Source organism: Cylas formicarius, unplaced genomic scaffold (genome assembly GCF_029955315.1).
Source record: "Cylas formicarius isolate icCylForm1 unplaced genomic scaffold, icCylForm1.1 PGA_scaffold_9__14_contigs__length_23061073, whole genome shotgun sequence".
In the NCBI taxonomy this organism is placed as follows: Eukaryota; Metazoa; Arthropoda; class Insecta; order Coleoptera; family Brentidae; genus Cylas; species Cylas formicarius.
Window position 1 is genome coordinate 7335355 of NW_026844365.1, and position 23123 is coordinate 7358477.

The 23123-nt window shown below is 33.8% G+C and overlaps 1 protein-coding gene across 1 annotated transcript; it reads right to left on the minus strand.

The window, feature by feature from the left end:
• Window positions 1–120: 120 nt before the first annotated feature.
• On the minus strand, window positions 121–22500 carry LOC132707065 (U3 small nucleolar RNA-associated protein 6 homolog). Its single transcript, XM_060678725.1, has 5 exons — window positions 22236–22500; window positions 21862–22177; window positions 16287–17476; window positions 16116–16232; window positions 121–2759 (listed from the first exon to the last, which is right to left on the minus strand). Exons 1-5 carry the CDS (start codon window positions 22325–22327, stop codon window positions 2744–2746), a joined length of 1731 nt encoding a protein of 576 aa, XP_060534708.1. The 5' UTR covers window positions 22328–22500; the 3' UTR covers window positions 121–2743.
• Between the last annotated feature and the right edge of the window lie 623 nt (window positions 22501–23123).

Consider the following 23123-nt stretch of genomic DNA (forward strand, 5'->3'; position numbering starts at 1 on the left):
TCCACCAAAAAACACAAATAAAACTAGTACAAACACATTTTCACATTTATTTTAAATCCTATAAATAAATTACATTAATATAATAATATAATAATATAAATACAACCTCTATTACTAGAATTACATTTTGCGTTAACTTATTTAAAAAGCTAAAATTGGTTTGGAATTAGGATCCAGTGGCGTAGTCAGATTTCTGCTGATTCATCTTTTTATACACAAATTGAACTCGTGTTTTGTATAATTATATATGGATAATATTTTAACAATTTTATTACGCCCGTTATGAACTTTTCAAAAATATATGACACATGAGCATATACGTTTATCATTTCTATCTTCTAAAGCTCCAAAAAAAGGTCTAATTGTATTGGCTTTTAGTTGTTTTAGACCAGGTACAAAATTTTTATTTTAAATGGAACATCCCATAAGTGGGCGGCTCACACGCGTGAATTATAATATTTTTTTTGTTCATTTTTTGCAGTAAATAGAAAATGTGGTGGGTCAAAAAGCAGATGTCGATAAATTGTCAGCACCCAATAATATTTTTTTAATTTTTTTCCTCGTAGTAAGAAATTTTTTCCATATTTTATGCATTCCAAAATTCTACTTTTTTGAGTGTTAAGTTGTTTTATTCATTCATATTACGTAATGACATAAAAAAGTCATATAGCTCAATTTATTCTTCTTTCAGATTTCAGATTTTTTTAGCGATTATGTCAAAAAACGTCACCTGGCGGCAAAGGAAACAATTGCAATGCACTCATAGCTTGTAGCACTCTTGATAATCCAATAGGAACCGAGTTTTAAAATTAAAGATAACTTGGTGGTCATTCCAGACACTCGCAAATAATTTCCGATGATAAAATAGTTGACCGATTTATAGATATGTTTTTATCCTAAAACATATTATCAATAACAATACCATTTAAAAATGGAGAATGCTTATGGAGAATGTCATACAGCCTCAAAAGCTTTGGAATCGGTTTGACAGAAAATGAAGAAAAAAAGATGAAACTTTAAAAATAGCAAAGAAACTTTTTTGAAAAAAAAATTTTTTTTACTAAATGTTATTCCGTACTGAAACTTTAAGGAATTTTTCATATCGGAGAAGCAATTGTTCAAATTATTTAAATTTTGGAACTACTTCCTAACTCGTCGACAGTATATTTTGCTCATAATTAAAGTTAGACACACGGTACAGGGTAGATACAGATCGTTAGATATAGAGTTAGATATTTTTTCAAATGGAACCCACCTGTACATTACCTCATAATTAAATTGAATACCAAAATACAATTTCAACAACATATAAGGGTCTAAAGTAACTTTTTTTTTAAACATAGTTTATAACAATTATAATCATCATCAGTTTTGAACATTTTTCACATACCGCTTAGAGAAATCATTTATTTATTATTATGTATTATTATATAATTATAAAAATAAGTTGATTTCTTTGAGGTTTTACTCCATTAACTTAGTAGAAATAAGACTATTCAAAACCAGAGACGCAAACGAACACACAACATTTGATAAGCAGATAAAATGCAAAATAAGGAAAGTAAACGAGGAGTGGTTGAACAATCAATGTAAAGAGGTGGAAAAGCTAGAAAAATCATTCACTTTTTTTAATATGTAAAGTAAAAAAAAAAAGTAAGCAAATCCAAACGAGTCCAACACACATACACGACACATACACACACACATACACTAAAGTTTTTTTAGAGTCCACAAGAAACTAGATCGAGATAAGTGTTAAACAAATGAGGGTACGCGCAGTAGAGAAGTAAGAATAATCCACAACTTCTAATGAAATCCAACGACAAGAGTGGGGGTGACACAGGGAAGGCGTGGGAAAAATTTGCTCCAAATTTTTTGTTTGCCGAATTTTCGTAATTCGGACTGCCAAATACGAAACTCTGAAGTTTTCTACGTAAATATGGTACAATCGGGGTGCAGATAATCATTAGTAAGCCTTGGAAGTTAACGACGCGCTTCATTTGTTTGTGTTGCTGGGTAAATAAAAATTAAACTATCAACTATTCGACAGCTTTCAATTTTCTTCATTGTTGGTAAAAAAACAGCTTTTACTTGGATTGTTATAAATCCTTTTTATTTACGAAAGAGAAATCAAACTATCAACTGTAAAGCTAATTATTCTAATAAAAATTATAAACTTTACATTTTAAAGAAGGCTTATCGCATGTGAGGCACGTGAAACTTCAAAATGGTTTTGTCGAATTTCATTTCCTGCCAAAAGTATCTTTTCACGTAACACCTTATACGACCATCTCTTATTCGACCCCAAAAATAGTAATCTAATGGATTCAAATCCGAGAAACGAGGTGGCCACGGAATAGGACCACCTCTTCCAATCCAAAGCTGATTTCGAACATTCAATGGAAAAAATATTGGCAGGATGAGTTTCCAAAAAGTTAAGGTTAAGGTTGCGTTAAGCCTTGCTGGAATTTCAATCGGACCGAAAAGTGTACCGTTTAATATCCCCCCTCATACATTAACAGAAAAGCTATTTTGAAAATTTCCAAGTCTCATAACTCGAGGATTTTCCTGTGAATAGAAATGATGATATGTCTTGTAAATGTGGCTTCGTCGCTCGACATGATAAAAGGAACGAGTTCCTCCTGGTTTCTTATCCACTCGCTAAACTCAATTCTTGGCAAAAAGTCCTGGGGTCGAAGGGCTTGGACATGCTGGTAATGATAGGGATGAAAACCTTGCATTCTTAACATTGTGCCAACCTAAAAAACAAATTGTTGTAGGACAGCAATCATAATAGGCAACTGTTAAAAAAATACCTTCAAGGCCAATTTCCACCTAATCGCCGCCGGGCGTCGCTTTAAAAATACGTTAATTTAATTACACGCAAAACGTTAAAAAGTTAAGTGAACGGTATCATTTAATTCATTAATCGTGATTTTGAAGCGCCGCGCCGCCTTACCCGGCGATCCTTTTTTGGAAATTAGCCTAACGCAGAGTGAGTGATTTTTGAGAAGATAGGTTAGGTTATTTTTCCTATTCATATAAAAAATATCTCTCCGTGAAAGAAATGCCCGCTACCTCCAAACGAAATCCTGGATCCGCCCCCCAATTAAGGCAACAATAGCAGTGGTAAAATTGTAAAATAAAAGAAAAAAATGATGTTATTTACTATTGACCGGGGTATTCCCGAATCTCTGGAAACAGTTCCAACACTCCTTGTCGGGTCATCTCCCAAATTATAGTTTCCCTTTGGTCTCCTCTATCCACGATTACGTTCAAATGATCTACGCTCAACTAAATGCCTAAGTGCATTAATAAAAAATCGATGACTTTCTACGATACTCTTCTACCGCCTCCATCGCTTTGCCATTGCCGAAGCCGTATACTCTCTATTTGAAAACAACTCCCACCAGATTTAAATAGCTTATTTTTCATCAACAATCAACCTTCTTTAAAATGTAAAATTTATAATTTTTATTCAAATAATAAGCTTTACAGTTGATAGTTTGATTTCTCTTTCGTAAATAAAAGGATTTGTAAGAACAATCCAAGTAAAAACTATTTCTTACCAACAATGAACAAATAATTGACATTTAAATTTTATTTAGCCAGCAACACAAACAAATGAAACGAATCTTTAACTTCCAAGGCTTACTAATGATTATCTGCACATCGATTGTAAACATTAAAATTTAAAAAAAAAAGCGTTTTTCTCGAAAACGGTATTTAACCTTATTTAGGTAGAAAACTTCAAATTCTGCACTCCAAATTACGAAAATTTGAGGCAAATTCTTCCCACACCTCCCCTGTGTTATCCACCCCTGAAGACATCCAATACTAAGTTTTAGTTCGTTAAATAGAACCTAAAAAGTTTAGTAGCTGTACCAAATTTTATTTCAAAATATTTACGTGTTTCGAAAATATTTACAAACAATCGCCATCACCTCTTCAAATTTAACACCCTGTATGTTGAAAACTAAGACGTTTTGGATCATAGTTTATATGAACTTTTATCCTTATTTTGGGTCACAAAATACGTGGCGAAAATATTGACGTCTAATTTCGGGACACTTGTTGCGGGTCGCCTTCTATACAATTTACAAATCTTCTGCCTTCCTGTTGCGTCAGTTGTTGCTGAATCGCTTCTGACTTCTTCAAAAATCAACCTACTTATGTAATGTTTGAGAGACGCGAAGCTGAAGGATGGCATTCCCATATTCGTGAAAGACAAGGACCCTACTCCCGGTTACAGACAAGATACAAAATATCACCTAATCTAAAAGAATACGAAAAAGCTGCGAAACTACGACAAATAAACTCGTCAACAGTTGCCGAATACAAACCGGAGAGAGAAAAATCCGAGATATATATAAATATTTTAAAACAAAATTCTTTATCTCCTAACATTCTCAACAAATTTAATCAAGCATTGAGAAATTACAAAAGCAGAATTTTAATCAATCTATTTTGATAGTTCCACAACAAACCGTTAATTTAATAGCGAAGTATCAAGCCAATATTGTTTCCTTGTCAGCCAAATATACCAATACAACAACATCAGTGGGACGTAAGTGTTCACCTAAGGGAAATTAAATTAGTTGAACCAAATAATGTAAGAAAGGAAGTTAGGTCAAGTTATGCACTTCTGGAACTATCAAAATTCTCCAAATATCCAACTAAATTTACCAGGGTGGTGCAGATTACAGTACAAAAAGTTCGTGACAGCCAAGATGCAGTAAATCAACCAAAGAGAAACCAGAAGACCTCGAATAACCCAAAAATCCAAGATATGCCCAACTACCCTTATTGAGTGAAGTTGAAGCTTACGGGGGAGGAGTTATCTCACCAGCTACACACGTAATAGCGTTATTTTTCATTTTGTCCATGCATAATATATATATATATATATATATATATATATATATATATATATATATATATATATATATATATATATATATATATATATATATATATATATATATATATATATATATATATATGATGACACTATATTCCGGGATATCATCCGTTCGCTCGTTGAACTCCGACTGGAATCCTGCAAATCTTGCATCCGACTGGAATCCTGCAGACGTTTCGCCAAAATCTCACTTGGCATCTTCAATGCTCGCGCTCCGAAAACACTTCGAACACTTCGGAGCGCGAGCATTGAAGATGCCAAGTGAGATTTTGGCGAAACGTCTGCAGGTTTCCAGTCGGATGCAAGATTTGCAGGATTCCAGTCGGATGCAGGATTCCAGTCGGAGTTCAACGAGCGAACGGATGATATCCCGGAATATAGTGTCATCACATCTTTCCATCCGTGAATCAATACGTGAGAATATATATATATATATATATATATATATATATATATATATATATATATATATATATATATATATATATATATATATATATATATATATATATATATATATATATATATATATATATATAAATTTACCGTTAAAACAAAAAATATATCTTTAAAATTTAAGTGATACACTCAATAGGATTCACAATATCAGTTTCAGTAAATTTCGGCCGTATTCCAAGGGGTCTGTGTTAATACTATTTATACCAGCGGTTTTCCTATTTTTCCATTTCCCTAATTCTAGTAGCGATATGTTTGTTATATTTTTCGGCTATAGATCTTCATAGTGTTTTTATCCATTATTCTTCATTGCCAATATAGAGCTGAATGGACCAAAACTTCCGCCAAACCAATGTGCGTGATGTACGAGATGCAACCGCTTTCACAGAACACACTAGATCTAGACCAGAAGAGATAACCATGCACCTGACGTAGTGTTGGGATGTCTGCTCAGTGGTAACCATGAATAGCCGAAAGCTCAACAACATACTTTTTTTATTTATGTTTTTGAGTTTATTTTCTTGTTCGCGGTTTTGAATAGCCTGTAGTTGGCTTGTGTATTTCAACGAAGCAGCTAGTGGCCGAGTTCGCTACTGCACATAAGCGCGGAGTGATGCTACATCAAACGAGATGAAGAAAACTCTAAGTAGTCTATCATCTTTCCAGATTGATCACCATTTGTTTCACTCCTTAAGCGGTCTGAGGGTGATCCGTCAAAAATACAGTCCACTCCTTGCGATTTCCAAAAATTATATTGTCATCTGATTATATCGCAAATCATATCGTTCGTATAATGATTTTAATAAAAACTGTGTGACACACATGACCTCTGTGTGAGTGTATGTTGCCATTAACAACAAAGTGGTGTTTCAACATATATTTTATGCCTTATCAGTAATACAATTTTTAAACAAAGGCGACACTTGTGGGAAAAAATTTAGATGTGCAAAAGATAAATGTATAACAACAGTATTTATTTGTTCCCACAAAAGTTTATTACAACACTAAATAAATATTAGAATATTTTGCAATCTTTGGATCACGAAGTCTAACTTTCATGCTTGAGTAGCATTGTTAATGATTAAATAACTTCTAAACTTGTTTCAAATATTTAGGAAATTGATATTTACATGTGGCAAAGCACATCCATAATAATTATATACAAAAAGAAATTTAAATATAAATATACCAACAGAAGATCAATTTAGGCCCCGTATAACTTCATGTTGACGAGCTGCCAAGTTTGCATCACAAAAACAATGCTAGTGCTTGATGATTCCTTGAATTTTTCGCTACTAAATGATTCGGTAGCCTTTTATCTCTATTTATGTAACTTTGAAGATATCTAATATTGGTACTGTCTTGTGAAGTGGGCGACATATAAGTTTCTTTGAAAAATCTCCTTTTTCTCATACGCATTTTAACATTCCACTTTCAAAGAAAGTATTTAGTAGTAGTAGTATTCATTCTATCAATTCAATCAAAGTAAATGATTTTTCTGGATCAGAGTTGAATTCTTCGAACCACAAGGATTGTAATGCAATTTATATCGGACTCCCTGACATCTTAGAAGGAGCCTTAAAACGAATATTCATTTCCTAAAACCTGAAATTTTTATGGAAGCTGATATTATTATCGTGGTTGCTGCAAACAATTTGAAGTTACGAACCATAAACGCGTTATGAGGCACCAGCTGACTTTTGCAACGACTCACTAGTAGCGAACGATTGTTTTCATTAATTTCACTATGAATTTATAGAACAAAAAGCTATCCACAAAAAAATATTCCCTTAAATTTTCAATAAATTATTGTTTCTGCACGTAAATATGATACAAAGTATGTGTTTAAAAAAATATATAAATAAGTATAAATATAAAAATGATTAGTGTTCAATTGGACTTTAATTATATTCCTCCCTTCATCAGATTCATCACTGTTATCGTTAGAGAACTTCATCCACTTAACTGATCGCGCTCACACCATTTACATACATATTTTCATTCTTCAAATTGCCAACCATATTCATAAGGTTCCAAGTTCATATGGATCCAAGTTCGAAGGGTCTTTTTATAGGCGTTGGTCCAAATACTAGACATATAGTGAAATAGAGTGAAAAATCAGCTATTGGATTTTTTTAAAAATATACCTCACATATACAGGATGGGTCAAAAAGTATATGGAAAATATTTTATTTTATGAGCAAAAAAATAAAAAACATGTCCGCTATTAACTTCTTGAGGAAAGAATCCAGTGGAGAATATCTGGAGATCTTGCAGGCGATCTTCTTCTACCAATCCACATTTTTGTTAAAACTGAATCTCTCTATCCATCAATTGATCTGAATTTGGAAAAGAAACTACGAGAGTAGGAATATTTTGAAGAATTAGGCTCAATAATTTTATTATACACAATTTTTCAGTTTTATATTCTTTTGCTCATAACAACTAAGATATGCTAACTGAATTATGAGTGAAATTTGACACACAATTCGAAAAGGAATTTAAAAAAAGAAACCTTGTATATAAATGGTCCTGGCAGGGTGTTGGAATTCTCCTTAGTGAACTCCAAAGTTGATATTTTATCTGGACTGCGTATTTTAAATTGTTGCACTCTACTTATCAATCAATATTGGTTATTCATTAATTAGCAATTTTACTGATGATGAAGACAGTCATGAGTGACTTAATTTTTTTTTGTGTGTGAAGAAATTTTCGGAAATAACAGCGTCCGCTTCTTATATGTTGTATATTTTCTCCCTTTATGATGCCACCAGGACATTAACGATTCTAATTCAAACACACATGTATTAGCGAATATAATAAACTTTCAATTAATAGATAACAACAAACACAAAGAAATTTCTCAAATGTCACTAGTAAAAACTATCAAAAAAAAAAAGCTTCTGAAAATGACATAATATTTACACGTGCAGATAAAGGGAAGACACTCACAGCAAGCGATCTCCCAGAATATATTTCAAAAACCAACAATTTTCTTAAACCAGAACTTTTCCAATGTATCAAACACGATCCTACCGAGTTATATCAAAGACAAGTCAAGGAAGTAATTACTAACTCCACACTATTTAGTGACAAAGAGAAATATTTTTTAACAATTATGAATCCGCAACCCCCAAAATTATATCTATATCTATATATATATATATATATATATATATATATATATATATATATATATATATATATATATATATATATATATATATATATATATAATATATATATATATATATAATATATATATATATATATATATATATATATATATATATATATATATATATATATATATATATATATATATATATATATATATATATATATATATATATATATATATATATATATATATATATATATATATATATATATAATATATATATATATATATATATATATATATATATATATATATATTATATATATATATATATATATATATATATATATATATATATATATATATATATATATATATATATATATATATATATATATATATATATATTATATATATATATATATATATATATATATATATATAATATATATATATATAATATATATATTATATATATATATATATATATATATATATATATATATATATATATATATATATATATATATATATATATATATATATATATATATAAATATATATATATATATATATATATATATATATATATATATATATATATATATATATATATATATATATATATATATATATATATATATATATATATATATATATATATATATTATATATATATATATATATATATATATATATATATATATATATATTATATATATATATATATATATAAATATATATATATATATATATATATATATATATATATATATATATATATATATATATATATATATATATATATATATATTATATATATATATATATATATATATATATATATATATATAAATATATATATATATATATATATATATATATATATATATATATATATATATATATATATATATATATATATATATATATATATATCTTTATATCTTTATCTTAGTTAGACCAGTCGTGTCTTATGTAACAGCTCCAGCAGTTGAACTCATCAAAATTAGTAAATATTTTAAAGTTCCGCACAGATTTTAAACCAAAATTTCTTTTCAATTAATCAACAAAATTAAAGATATCAAAATCCCTTCTAAAGCAACACTATTGTCTTTTGATGTACAAAACTTATTTCCCAGTATTCCACCTATGGATATGATACTCGGAACCCATTGGTGAAACAAGATTTATTAGATTGCTTAATGGTATCTTTAGACCAAAAATATTTTGCCATTTTTCGGTATATATAGTAGCAGGTAGTTTGTAAATATTACATTTGATAAAGACACGGTGTTGTGTTTGATAAATGGATTTTCATGAAGTAAAAGCCACCTCAGTTCAACTTATTTATTTATTTATCATCGGCCTAACCGCCCAAAATAAAATAAGATTCACATAAATAAAATAGTAAGAAAATATAATAAAAATAAAACAGAAAAAAAAATAAAAGAGAAAGACCCAACCCTAATATGAAAAACATTGCTTTTCCAAGATATTAATATTAATATAATCGACGCTGTTGTACACTATTCAGACAACGGAACAGTTTTACTGAGTCTTTTAGTTTTTACTTAAAAATTTTTGCACTCTGGAAGTAATCAAGTTGGTCCGAAAAGCACTGCTAGTGCGGCTGATCTAGTAAGAAAAGAACTCTACCCATAGTTAGTACGATGGAACTCTACCTGGAAAGAGTAGTTTATTCTGGTCTGGCGGAGGGGAACGCGAAGCCCAATCTTCATAGCAGCTCAGGTCCATGAGAAATTGAGTGCAATATATTATAAAAAATGGTGAAATCCCTATGCATGCGACGAATCTAGAGAGCTGTAAGTTGGAAAGGGATTTCCAATTCCGAGTAATACTCCTTAAATGACCGCAGGGACCTATGCTGCACTGTCAGAAACGGAACACTTTGGAAGTTCACTGTACAACATTTTGAACTTTCGTATAGGTCGTCAGCAAACAGTAGGAAAAATGCATTATGAAAACATGAGGCAATATCATTCACGTATACATTGAAGAGTAGGGATCCCAGGTGTGATCCTTGCGGAACACCAGAAGCCACTTTAATTTCAGTGGCTTCCAAGCTCTGGACGCGCACAATCTGCAGGTTTTGTTTTGCTTTTTTTTTATTTTGCACCCACTTGCCAACCTTCTCATCGTCATTAGATGAGATTTTGGAGGAGGTTTTCTGAGCGAGAGGGAAATTTTATAAATTTTTCCTTCAAAAAAGTCTGGTTTGCTTATACTAATGTAGATAATTACTCGCATTGAAAACATGGACACGGTTTTTAAAGCTTTCAGCATATTTAATTCTTCGGACCCATAAATGTGAGAACGGAGATAATATCAATTCAAAAGTCAAACAAATTACTGAGAATTTCGGTTATAGACAGCAAGGAAGATAAAATCAAGTTTCATTTGCACAACCTTCGGTGACTTTTCGCGCAAATCAACAAAGTAATTATCAATAAATTTATTTACTTGGCAACAATATATAGTCAACATTTAAAATTTTCGGTATTTACGATCTGTTTTGAAAAACCATGCCATTAAAGTAATTGACCCTTTAAAGGTTGGAAGGTACTCGGCGATCGTTTCTAAAACAAAGGGCGCTGGCGAAGGTCACTTCCAATACATTTTACAATGTACAAAAGCAATGCGGTGCTTCAAATTCTACAGTCGAAAAAAAAAAGTCTCCGTACACATAGGGTACATACAAATGCTGCTTGCATTTAGGTGCCACTTATAGTGAGTTTTGGTTTCTTTTTTCTTTCTTATAGTTCAGTTTTCTTTTAGTTTCTTCTTTCACTTACATTTAATAAGAAATATATTTCAAATAAATATCGGCAATCTCCTAAAGAGGAATAAAATAAAAATCATTTGAGACACATTATTTGAACCATAAAAAATAAGGCAGTTTTAGAAGCAAGAAACTATGTCAAATAAGTCTCTGTACACTATTATTTCTTATGATAAATTGTCGCTCCGCTCGTGTCAAATAAACTCTTTGTTTTTCATTACCTAAACTCTAAAAATTATTTCTTTTTTTACTAATGACACCACCAATCTAAATATGTTGATTTCTGTTTGTAGCAACCAATAACCAATAACCAGACGGTTCTAAAATTAATTATTATTTGGCGAGGATAAAAAAAACAATATTTTTACCTCCTCAATTTCACAATATTCTTTTAATACTTTTGAACGACCTTCAGAAAATGACGTGTTGCTAGGAGCTAACATTTTCTACAACTTATCGCTATCCAAATAAGATTGTTTTCGAAAAATCGTCGCTGGGGGGGACAAGTTCGTAGAGCCTAGCGCGAAGCAGCTTTTAATTTAAAAAAAAAAAAGAGCTTCGCGGCTTCTTGTGATAAAGGGAGGCATCGTTTTTTTATCGTACTCCTGCAAACCACTATGGAAAATCGATGTAATTTTGTTGTGCGTACACCCTGTATAAAGCGTTTTTACTTATCGCCGACGTGCAAAGACACAACAAACAATATTCGAGACTGTTTAAATCAAATTATCCCATGTTTTATTGTTTTTCAATTACGGCTATAAATGCATCCACGAAAATTTCAATTTTCAGGGTCTTTTAGATTTTTTTTTAACCATAATCGACACACCCTGTACCGGAAATGGAGGTTATAGCCCTGGATCTTCCATGTTTCCTAATTCAAGAATTTTTCTAAAATTGTAAATGGTTTTCGAGAAAATCAGATTTTTGTGAAACCATGCAGTGCGCCGTAATATCAATGACATCATCGCGCCTTGACAGCCCCCCGAATAGTGATTTTCATATGTATTTTTTCGAATTTCTCGAGCAGTGTGTGTGAGAGACGAAAACCGCAAATACAAAAATTGTAGCCCTTGATGCGGCCTGTTTGAACCCATTGGCCATACTTTTTACGATTTTTGATTTGCGGTTAATAATTTACTCTGGCTAAGAACAATTTTCAAAATTTTTTAAATTTTTGCCTATAGTTTAAAAAATCCTGTACATAATCGAAAAAATGTTTGAAATATATGTTATAGCACTGGATCTTTCGCGTCTGCCAGTTAAAGAATTTTGCCGAACGGGTAAATGGTTATGGAGAAAAACATGTTTTTCTGGAAGCCAAAATTACCAAAAAAAAAATTCAAAAATTAAAAAAATATACTTTGCGTTACTTAATTGCCCTCGACTTTAATACTTAAAATGTGGGTCTGAACTTCTACTTCCCTGCCAAATCTGAAGTCAGTAGCTGCAAATTTAGTGCAACTATTACGTTTCTTAATACTGGAAGGAATATCGCGAACACCCTGTACAATAGGGAAAAAATAACTCTGTATGCGAGCTTTAATGCCGTGTAAAAAAAACTGATATGTAAAACACAGTCCTTTAGTTATAGCCAATTTTCAATAATATTGAGACCCATTTTTTAGTTTCTTTTAATTTACTGCGCACCCTGTACATTTTTGAAAAATTGTCAAGAATAAAGCTTTATGCAGTCAAATCTTCTACGTGTCCTCGTTCAAGATTTTTTCGGTTCCATAAACAATTTTGGACCCATGCCATACCAAATGCCAAATTTGAAGTCGATAGCTTCAAATTTTGGACACTTATCGCGTTTCATAGCAACGTCCAAAAAACAGTCGAAAATTGAAAAAAAAAAAGATGGACGCCGAAACTTGAACGCAGCCATTTTTACAAATCTTATGCACCCCGTGGACGGTTAAAATGGAGCAAAATTTGAAGCGTGTAGCTCAAACCGTTCGGAAATTATCGTCGAAAAACCCTGGAACAGAGAACGGAGAAACGGAGAAGGAAGAACGGAGAAGGAAGAACGGAGAACGGAGAACATACAGACAAAAAATAAAAGTTTTTTTTCGATGCTGATTCCAACGGCTACGCTGTACGATGCACCGCTATCGAGATCTCGAGGTTAGTGAGGAGCGCGTATACTTTCGAAAAGAATCGACCGTAACCTTTCAATTTTGCAGAAATCCGAACTTGGTTGGATTTTGGCAGGACCATTTAATACACAGAATGGGGTAGCATAATATAAGGTTAGGACAGGATGGATATCTTGGAAACCATAGGAGATACGATTAAATTAGGAAAGTTTTAAAGAATTTTATATGAATGTTGGATTCTCTATTTTGATAGGTAAAGCCCGAAGACAAATGGTTTTTTTTTATTATTAGATAGAGTAATAAAAATTGCACGATGCATTTTTATGATCCAGAAGATCACAAAAACAAAATTTGATTTGTTTTTGTAGTAACCCATAGTGGACTTTGAAAAATTAAATTTCCTTATTAACAAATGCTTTTATTGAGAGTACAGCTCTTGTTGCAATACAAAAATTAATTAGATGAGTGGCTTTAAATTTATTAAAAAATAGAAAGAAATATTTCTTTTAAGAATAAGATCGACGTTTTAAAGTGTTACGTTTTGTACCACAGTAATACTCCAGAAGCTGATTACCCAGAAATATTACAACCAATAAGACTATTCGTCAATTTTTTGGCTCATTTAAAAAACCAGACTAAAAGTAATAAACCATGCATAAACGGCATCGTCAGAAACGTGGAACAAAAAGTGGAACGCCTCGTTGTATAGATGTCGCTGGGCGTCTTCCAAGATGAACAGAAGAATCGATTCCTGCTTAGATTTTCGAGGCGTGACATAGGAGGCTCGTCCATTTTTCACTCTATCGCCTTTCGATTTCAACTACGAATAAGTATAGTTTGTTTGCAGATGTAATTTTACGGCATAGATGGCTCCACGACCAAAAGTAGTATCAGATTCAAGCGCATTTTGAATGTTCCAAAACCAACTCATAGATGACGCTGCACGCGAAATTAATATAGGATGTGGCACCAGATTCCAAATTTGGTTTTTGTATTTTGTTTATCGAGATTTCAATCGCATCCCCTAGATGGCGGCATCATCTCCAAATTCAGCAATCAACACAACAATAACTCATCGTTTAAGACCGGAATAAAAAGCACCCTTACTTTGCAATGCCATTTTAGTATTTTATTGGAATATTTTCAAGAGAAATATTCATGCCAAATAATATTGCATTTTTACTTTACTCTTATTGTATTCTCTAACGCCGTACAACAATTTCCAACATTTAAAGCTAATTCACGCATTTTTTTCGGATGGCGGCGTTGTTAAAGGGCAACTATATCCACTGGAGAGCAAAAAATTTGGAAAAAAACGTTAATAACCGAATCGTTGGTGTGGTAGGCGGTGAACTGCTTGCTTTCCCACAAATGCGGAGGAGATATTTGTTATCTGTCAGGGTAATTTTGACTTTTTATAAAATAACTTAAGTTTAATTTAATTTAAGAATAATTAAAAATTCGTTTGGTGTATTTTACATCTTAGGTGTGTTTAACTGGTCATAATACTTTGAGATTCTATTGTTGTGGCTATAATTGTAGCATTAATGGTGGATGAAAACGGGAAACTGCAAGAATTGTTTTTATGAGTCCATGCGCTGTACAAAATGGATACAAACGATACAAGGAGGCTGGCTTTAGCACTAGAAGACCAGCATCTGGTCGAAAAAGGATCACCAACCAAAGGAATGATCGATTTTTGTTGGTCGCAAATTTGCGAAATTCTACTGTTTGGCTTTGAAATCTACTTGAAGAGGTTAGAAACGTTAATGTTAGCGATTGTCTTGTTGGAGGATGGCGACGGCGCCATTGCGCCTAGCAATATTAACATTTGCCCGAAATCACTTAGACTGGAATGATTGTGAATGTAGCAACTTACTGTTTTCCGATGAATCCCGTTTTTGCCTCACTGGGTCAGATGGACGTCGGAGACTATGGAGGAGTCCCGGAGAAAGATATGTCCCAGGTTGTATTGATGAAAAACTTCCACATTGTAGTGGTTCGGTTATTGTTTGAGCGGCAATTAGTTCAGAAGCAGGCACAGAGTTGGTCTTTATATAGACAGTTCACAGGCGCAATACGGAAATCCTGGATAATCATGCGATGTCAATATCTGGATGAGGTGGGAATTAGACGGTTTGATTGGTCAGTACTCAGTCTAGATATAAATCCCATCGAACTTGTGTGTTCGGCTGAGATGAGTCGACGTATTCGAAGACATACACCAGCTCCAAGAAGTACCCAAGAGCTGAGAGTGATGAAACAATATCGACCAGAACGTAATACGAAATTTAATTCAAAGCATGCCTCGGCGATTATGAGCAGTCATAAATGCAAAAGGAGGAAATAGTGAAATGCTAATAAATTTTGAGGTTTTCTCAATATCATGAAAACCAACATCAGATATTCCGATTAATTGTTAAATTCAGATAACCGAATAGAGCGGGATAGATAACTTACCATCTACTAGTTCGTGATAAACTTTTTTTTTTGCGAAAAAATTCGTAATTTCTTACATGGCATACATTTTTTGCTCGCCAGTGTATTAATCTAATAGCTGTATAATAGATACAAAGATTAACCTAACTTCAAATTATGACTTTAACATTAATTGCGCCTCGCGCGAAAAGTTATACCACCGGCGGTTGGAAGTAAAGGGCGAGGGTCATAAATCAAGCGATTTACTGATGATGAACGTTTATAAAATGCAATTACCGGTCCATACTTTTCACCTCGGCGAATCTCTCTCGGAAATCGGCCAGCAATAACTCGGAGAGGCTCCTCTGGGCCTCCTCATACACCTCCTTGATCTTTCCGTTCACGTCGAATCCCCTAAGAAAAAGAAACGCCCAGTTTCAAGGGCAACGTGTGTCTCTCCTCTCTTACTTGTAATTCTCCGCGTAGAAGCGGACGCGCTCGATCCAAATGTCGACGTCCTGCTGGCCGAACTGCTCGCACTGCAATCGCAGACAATTGCCCCAGTCCTCGAGGCTCTGCTCGTGGCACTCCATCGCCTCTATCCGCGCCATCTCCTCGTGCATCTCCTTGCAATAGGGCCGCTTGGAGGCCATCTGCGAGTAAGCGGCCCGCGCCTCTTTCACGCCCTTCTGCAGTAGTAGCCATGTCAAGTAACGCGGCTTGAAGGCGCGCGACAACTCCGCGGGCTGCTTCTCGTCGACCGCCCGAAGATAAAGGGCCTCTACGGCCGCGTTGCTCGACCTAAGCAGCTGGTAACTGATCATCATATCCCAAACGGGCTCCGCCTTCGCGCCGAGCGCCCTCGCCGCCTTCTGGAACGCCTCGTCCGCCTCCTTCACCTTGTCCTTGAGCAAATAGAACTGCAGGTATAGCTCCCAGAGGAGGCCGGACTGCGGCAGCGCCTCCGTGCCGCGTCGCAGTATTTCCAGGACCGCCGATTCGTCGTGCTCGCCGCACACCTCTATCCACGCGGCGTAGTGGTTCTCGTCGAGGGCGACGCCAGCATCGCGAGCGTCCTCGAGGGCCCCCTTGAGCGCGGCCGCCTTGAAGACATTCGCGACGTTCGGATCCCGCTTCTGCACGTCGATGAGGGTGTCGAGCAGCCGCCTCCATAGACGCGGCTTTTTGTCATCAGGCAGCGCGGCGATGCCCTCCCTGTATTTGTCCACGCATCGTTTTATCAGGTTCTTGGTGGATTTTTTAGAGTCGTCCGCGTCGCCGTCGTGAGGTAACCCGCGGAGCTCCCGTTGCGCCGCCACGTGCCACACCGCGTCGTCGTCCGGGTGCTTCTCAAACAGTTTCGACACGATCGCGTTCTGCACGGCCAACGTCTGCGGGTGGTGGCCCTCGAGCAGCCCCAAAATATCCACGACGAACGTAAAGTCGTGGATGTGCTTGAAGATGGAGTCGACGTAAGCGCGCAGCCGCTCGTCCGCCTCTCCAGTCTCCAGCTCCAAACTGAACGCGTCAAGGTAGAGAGACTTGTTGTCCGGGTGGAGCGCGAGTCCGCGATGGATCACGTTCAGTGCTTCCTTTTTGTTGGTCCGCACGAACCAGGCCGACGCCAACCGGAACACTTCCGGCTTGAAGTGGAACTTCTGAAAGCGCGAGAGGATCGGTCCCACCCCTCTATCAACAACAACGTGTGTTGGATGTTGGACGTTGGTCAAAAAAGTGATTGGAAACAGCTTCTAAAAGGTTCGAGTTTTCGTTTCCACAGGGTGTTCGAAATAATATTCCCTACCACGCCCTTAATTGAATAATGGAAAAAAAATAAATAGAAACGTTGCAAGATTCATCTAGACTTTTCGTTTTATAAGGTCATCTATCCATCCCTTATTTTAAATTATTTATTTCAGAATTTCTAGAAATTTGTCATGTACAATGTCCTATTACCAAATCTAAACGTTTTCGACAACTTTGAACTTTATGTCAAAAATAAATGCAGTAAGAAAATAAGAACCCATACAGAGACTAACATTTTAAATGCTGCAGTCTACTAACTGCCCTGAATGTCTCTTTATATATTTGGGGAAAAAAAACAACTTATTGAAATTAATTTAGTAAAAAAGTGTGAATTACTTTTTGTCTTAAATATACCTTACTTAGTTAACAATAAAGAATTAATTAAATTATATACAATATTAACGTCACAGCTTAAATGATGCAAAACAAAATACAACCAAATCAATAGCAACAACGGCATAATTTGAAATACTCCTGCTGATATTTAGTCGGGCCGCCCTCATTATTGATAACGGCTTGTAGTCTTCTGGGTATTGATTCAACTAAGTTTCTAGTATACTCCGGGGAAATTGTGAGTACTTTTAATTCATTCTTGTTAGATATTGGGGCACTACTTACTTTGTTTTTTAATGGCAACCACAAATTTTCAATTACATTTAAGTCTGGTGAACGGACTGGTGTCTTAATAACAACCAACTGCGGACCCGAAATGACGTGTGGTTTGAATCATTGTCATGATAGAAATGATAATTGTAACCCATATTTAATTTTTGGGCACTAGCAACCGGATGCTATCTTAATATATCCAAATACACATATCGGTTCATATTTCCTTCAATGAAATGCATATTACCTACTCTTGCAGATGACATGCAGCCCCATAACATCACTCCACTCCCACCGTGCTTTACCGTAGCTTTTAAATTTTGCTATTTTAATTCTTCCTTAGGCTTGCTCCATACTGATATTTTTTCATTGGATCTAAATAAGTTTATTTTGGTCTCAAAATTTACTGAATTCCAGAGGTTCAAATCTTTATCGATATGCGCTCTAGCGAATTCTGGCTATTTCTGGCAGTTCGACCATGTAAATTATTTTTTCGCAGGATTCGTCGAATTGTTTCGGGGTTATACATTTCTCCAAACTATCTTTCCACCTCGACACATATCTTTGGAGCACTTTTTTTTTGGGATAATTCGATACATCTCTTACAATCCTCACGTTCATTGAAGATCTTATTTGGAGCTAACCTTGACTTATTCTCTTCCCTATTTTCGTTACAGTAACGCTCAATGATATGCTGAACAGTTGACGGACATTTATTTACCATTTTGGCAGTGTCTCTTTGACTGGATCAATTTCTGTGATGAAAAATAATTAAATTCCTCCCAGAAATTGTAGTCCGACGACCCATTTTTTAAAAAAATCGTTTTACTGAACAAAAATGTGTTTTAAAATGTCAAACTAAACAAAAAACAATTGCAGTAATAAATAAAAGCCTTGGAAAACTTCAAACTGATAAGTTTGGACCCCGGTTATTATTTTTGCATCAATTAAGCTGTGACATTAATATTGCATATAATTTAATTAATTATCTATTTTTAACTAAGTAAGGCATATTTAAAACAAAAAATAATTCACACTTTTTTAGAAGGCTTTTTACTAACTTACTTTCAATAAGTTTTTTTTTCCAAATAAATAAGGAGACATTCAGACCAGTTAGTTTTTGTTACATTGACTGAATCATTTAAGCTGTGAGTCACTGTATCATTTACTAGGTGCAATAATGGCACATATCAAAAACATTTTTAGTTAATTGGACTAGAAAACAATAACTGGCACGTAGTTCCCTTACTTCAGTTCCGCTGGACAGAGTTAGTGCCACTAGTGATTTTCATGCGTTTTTTGACGATCGTGTCTGTAATCGCAACAGAGTACGTAATGTTGGTAAAAAGCGTAAAGAAGAAAAAAAAAAGAAGAAAAAAACTAACTTAACTTTCATTGGATCAGTTCAGGCGATATTGTCAAAATAAATGACGCGTGTTTTGAAAGCAGAGAAAGATACTCCCGACACATTTTTCTATGAAACACCTTTTGGTGAAATTGATTACCAGCATAAGCATTACGCAAAGAAAAATGCGAGCAGACGCGATTTTTACATATTTTGAAAATATAAATCTAAACCATGCTTATCGAGATGTTATACCAATTCCAAAAAAAAAGTTTAATGCCAAAAATTACAAAATGTCAGAATCACATTTATAATAGAATGAAAGGAGCCAAAGAATGAAATGTGACGGTTTTTTAGTTATTTTGAAAATAGCACTTTTCGTTTATTTTCCAAAAAACAGTTCAGTAGAATACTTAGCTTTTGTTTAGGTGCCATAATAATTCTTGTTATAATTTTAACAACAGTAATTCTCTACCAAAAACTATAGATCTGTTGTTTTTTATTGATCACGTGTTAAAAGACTACTAATCTGATAGTTGTTTCTTTAATTTTAGAAATAATACCTACTTCGACATGCACCAAAAAATTTACCTCGTTTGATTTTTAGTTATAGCTGTTCGATGTTTTTTGTAGTTATTGTTTACATGCCAAAGTTTATAAAGACACAATTTTTAATGTTTCATTAATTTCCAGTTTGTTTGTTTTTTTTTTAAGTTACGTAGCTACCCCTCAAATGAACCTGCCGTATTATATTTTTATAATAAAACGATGTTAAAAGTATGATCCACTGTTTTATGGAGATTTTTTTTATCAAAATATTGCCATGCACTTTATTTATGAAATTGATGTGTGGAAAAAAAATCAATAAGGGCACAAAAGTTAAAAACATTTAAAAAAGAGCCGCAAACAATATTTTTTGTTTTACAAATCAATATAATTATAAAGACTATAAATTTTGAAATAAGTAGGAGAGTGGATATGAGTGAGCGATATATACAACTAGTGTTGGGGCTGGTCGATTGACTGGTTAAATTCGATCAAAATGTTTTAAATAACATCTTGCAATTATAGAGTGATATCATTATTTAATAATATATATTTTATGATAAATTATTAAGCGAATGTGATGTCCTATCTTCAAGGCATACCCGAATATGATACTTGGCGAATCGGGTAATCCAGATACAAATATCGACTTCATTTAGTTCTCAAAAGGACGCGACAGAGATCTAACACACAATATAAATAAATAGAGATCTTAAAAACTTTTTATACTCTAAATCTTGCATATTTTCTCCGACATTCTCTTGCGGTTAAAGAGACACTCTTGTTCTTTTCAATTCATTTATTTTGAGTTTTAATTTAAAAAAATCAGATTCACTCAAATAATAAATCAATGACAGAAAACAAAAGTCAAACGGACGTTTTTTTATAATTGAATTTTGTTACTTCATTTTTGCTCATCCTGTATAAATTTAAATATAAAATATCCACTTACTATATGACAATAGGTTCCCTGCCACAAGGAATCCGTAGAAAAATAATTAAGACTACCTTATAGGAAAAATTGTTAATTGTTTTACCCTGGCAAAACCGATTTTTCAAAAATTGCCCCAAAAAGATTAAGCTTAGAGCATTATACATGAGATTTTCTTTTTGATCAGGGGTTAGGGTAAAAGTGACTTCAGTTTTCTTATAAATTTTTATAGTAGTTATTGCCTTATTGGTGCGTTTACACCTATATAAACTGTAGAATATTTTATATAACAAAAAAGATTTATTATTAAAAAGCTGTTTATGAAATATAATAGACAAAGATTGTCACCTTTAAAGAAAATATCAATTTAACTTTAAAAATACCTTAAAAATCACGGTTTCTTTAATAAGAATATATGAATCAATATAAAAAGTAAATGATAATTAAATAGACTTTAATTCAGATTATTTTTTGTTATAGATTTTACATAATGCAATTTAAAGTATAAAGACAAATGGAAGAACGAAAACAAAGGTAATCAACATGTTTGTAAAATCAGTAATAAACCACCCCATTATTAATTAACTTTGTTCATTTTCTTCACATCTTACTTTGAAGTCAAGTAGGAAATCAGAACATCTGAATAAAAAAAAAATTGTCATACCTACTAGCCAATGCTTGATGCTAGTATTATCAACCAAATAGATATATGAAAAAAATGCATAAAAATAATTTTGGTGTATTGGGTTTGAGACATATGCTGCTGCAACATTTTACATAGGGTCATTCCACAATGTGCCCTCTCCTACCTCGATTATGTTTTTGACATGGTGCGTCGCGGTCTGATGAAAGTCCTTATACTGCTTCAAGAACTTAAAGTAAGTGAGGCTCAGCTGGTAGTCGTCCGAGTAGCGCATAAGAGCCATCTCGTAATACGCCTTGATCCGTTTAATAATCTTGTAGTCGATGTTCTTCTTCTTGTCCAGCATTTGCCTCTTGTTGCGTCGGGCCCACAACTCGCGTAAGATGTGCTTCTCGTACTGAATCGCTTCCATAAAATCGCTCAGGTTGTTCGAAACGCCGTTCAGCTTAAACTGGAACTCACGGCGCCGTTTGAGAAACGCGCTGCGCCCCCGCGAGATTAATCAGGTCACGGCCCCATGTGTAACCAAGTTATACTCACGTTAACTCACGCTCGTTGAACAGTTTTGTCCGTTTCAACTCCGAGATTTCCTCGGTCATCAATTCGAGGTTTCTCTGCACAATTTCCGCCATTTTTCCGGCTTCTGATTGAAATAGTGCTCCGTACCACTAAAACAGGAAAATTTGTAAACAGTGAAACAACCACAAACGTGCTGAACCATAGATAAGACCACTGTGGTTAGTTGATAACCCGTAAACCTGACGATTCGGACGCGTTGTTGGTTGAATAAGCTTTCGATGTTTCGGAAAAATTATCGAAGAAACCATAATAAGAATAAAAAAACACGATTTTATCAGTTAAAATCTTGTATTTTGACAACTATTAGAACTTAAGACTAATTCATAAAAAACCTAGCATTACTGTTCCACGCTGAATTTTCCATTATAGTACGGCAGGTACTGCAAGACGAGCTTCCAGTCAGTGAAGTAACAGATGCCCAGCACGGCGGTGGACCCAAAAGCAGCACCCGTCCCGCGCCTATGGTTTTTTGAAAGTTACATAACCTTATACCCTGTCTCATCCCAACAAATTGACTCACCAGCAAGATAGTAACTCTAGGTGCCTTTTGCCTATAATGCTCAACAGCTTGGTCATTTTAGCCTTGAATTTACAATTTAAAAAACACTTTTGAGTGAAATCAAACGAATTCCTTCTAAACCTTAAAACGTCACATCCACAGAATAAAAGTCGGGGAGGCGAAGTCGCTCCATTTTCTACAGGTATCTTATTAAAATTATTTATTCATCTACTAGATGGCGACAGCTGCGTCCCTCTTTTTTTTAGCGAAGCTTGGTGGTTTATGACATTGACTCGCTGCAATGCGCCACGTTAGTGCTGAAGTCATAATTTGATATTAGATTAACCGCT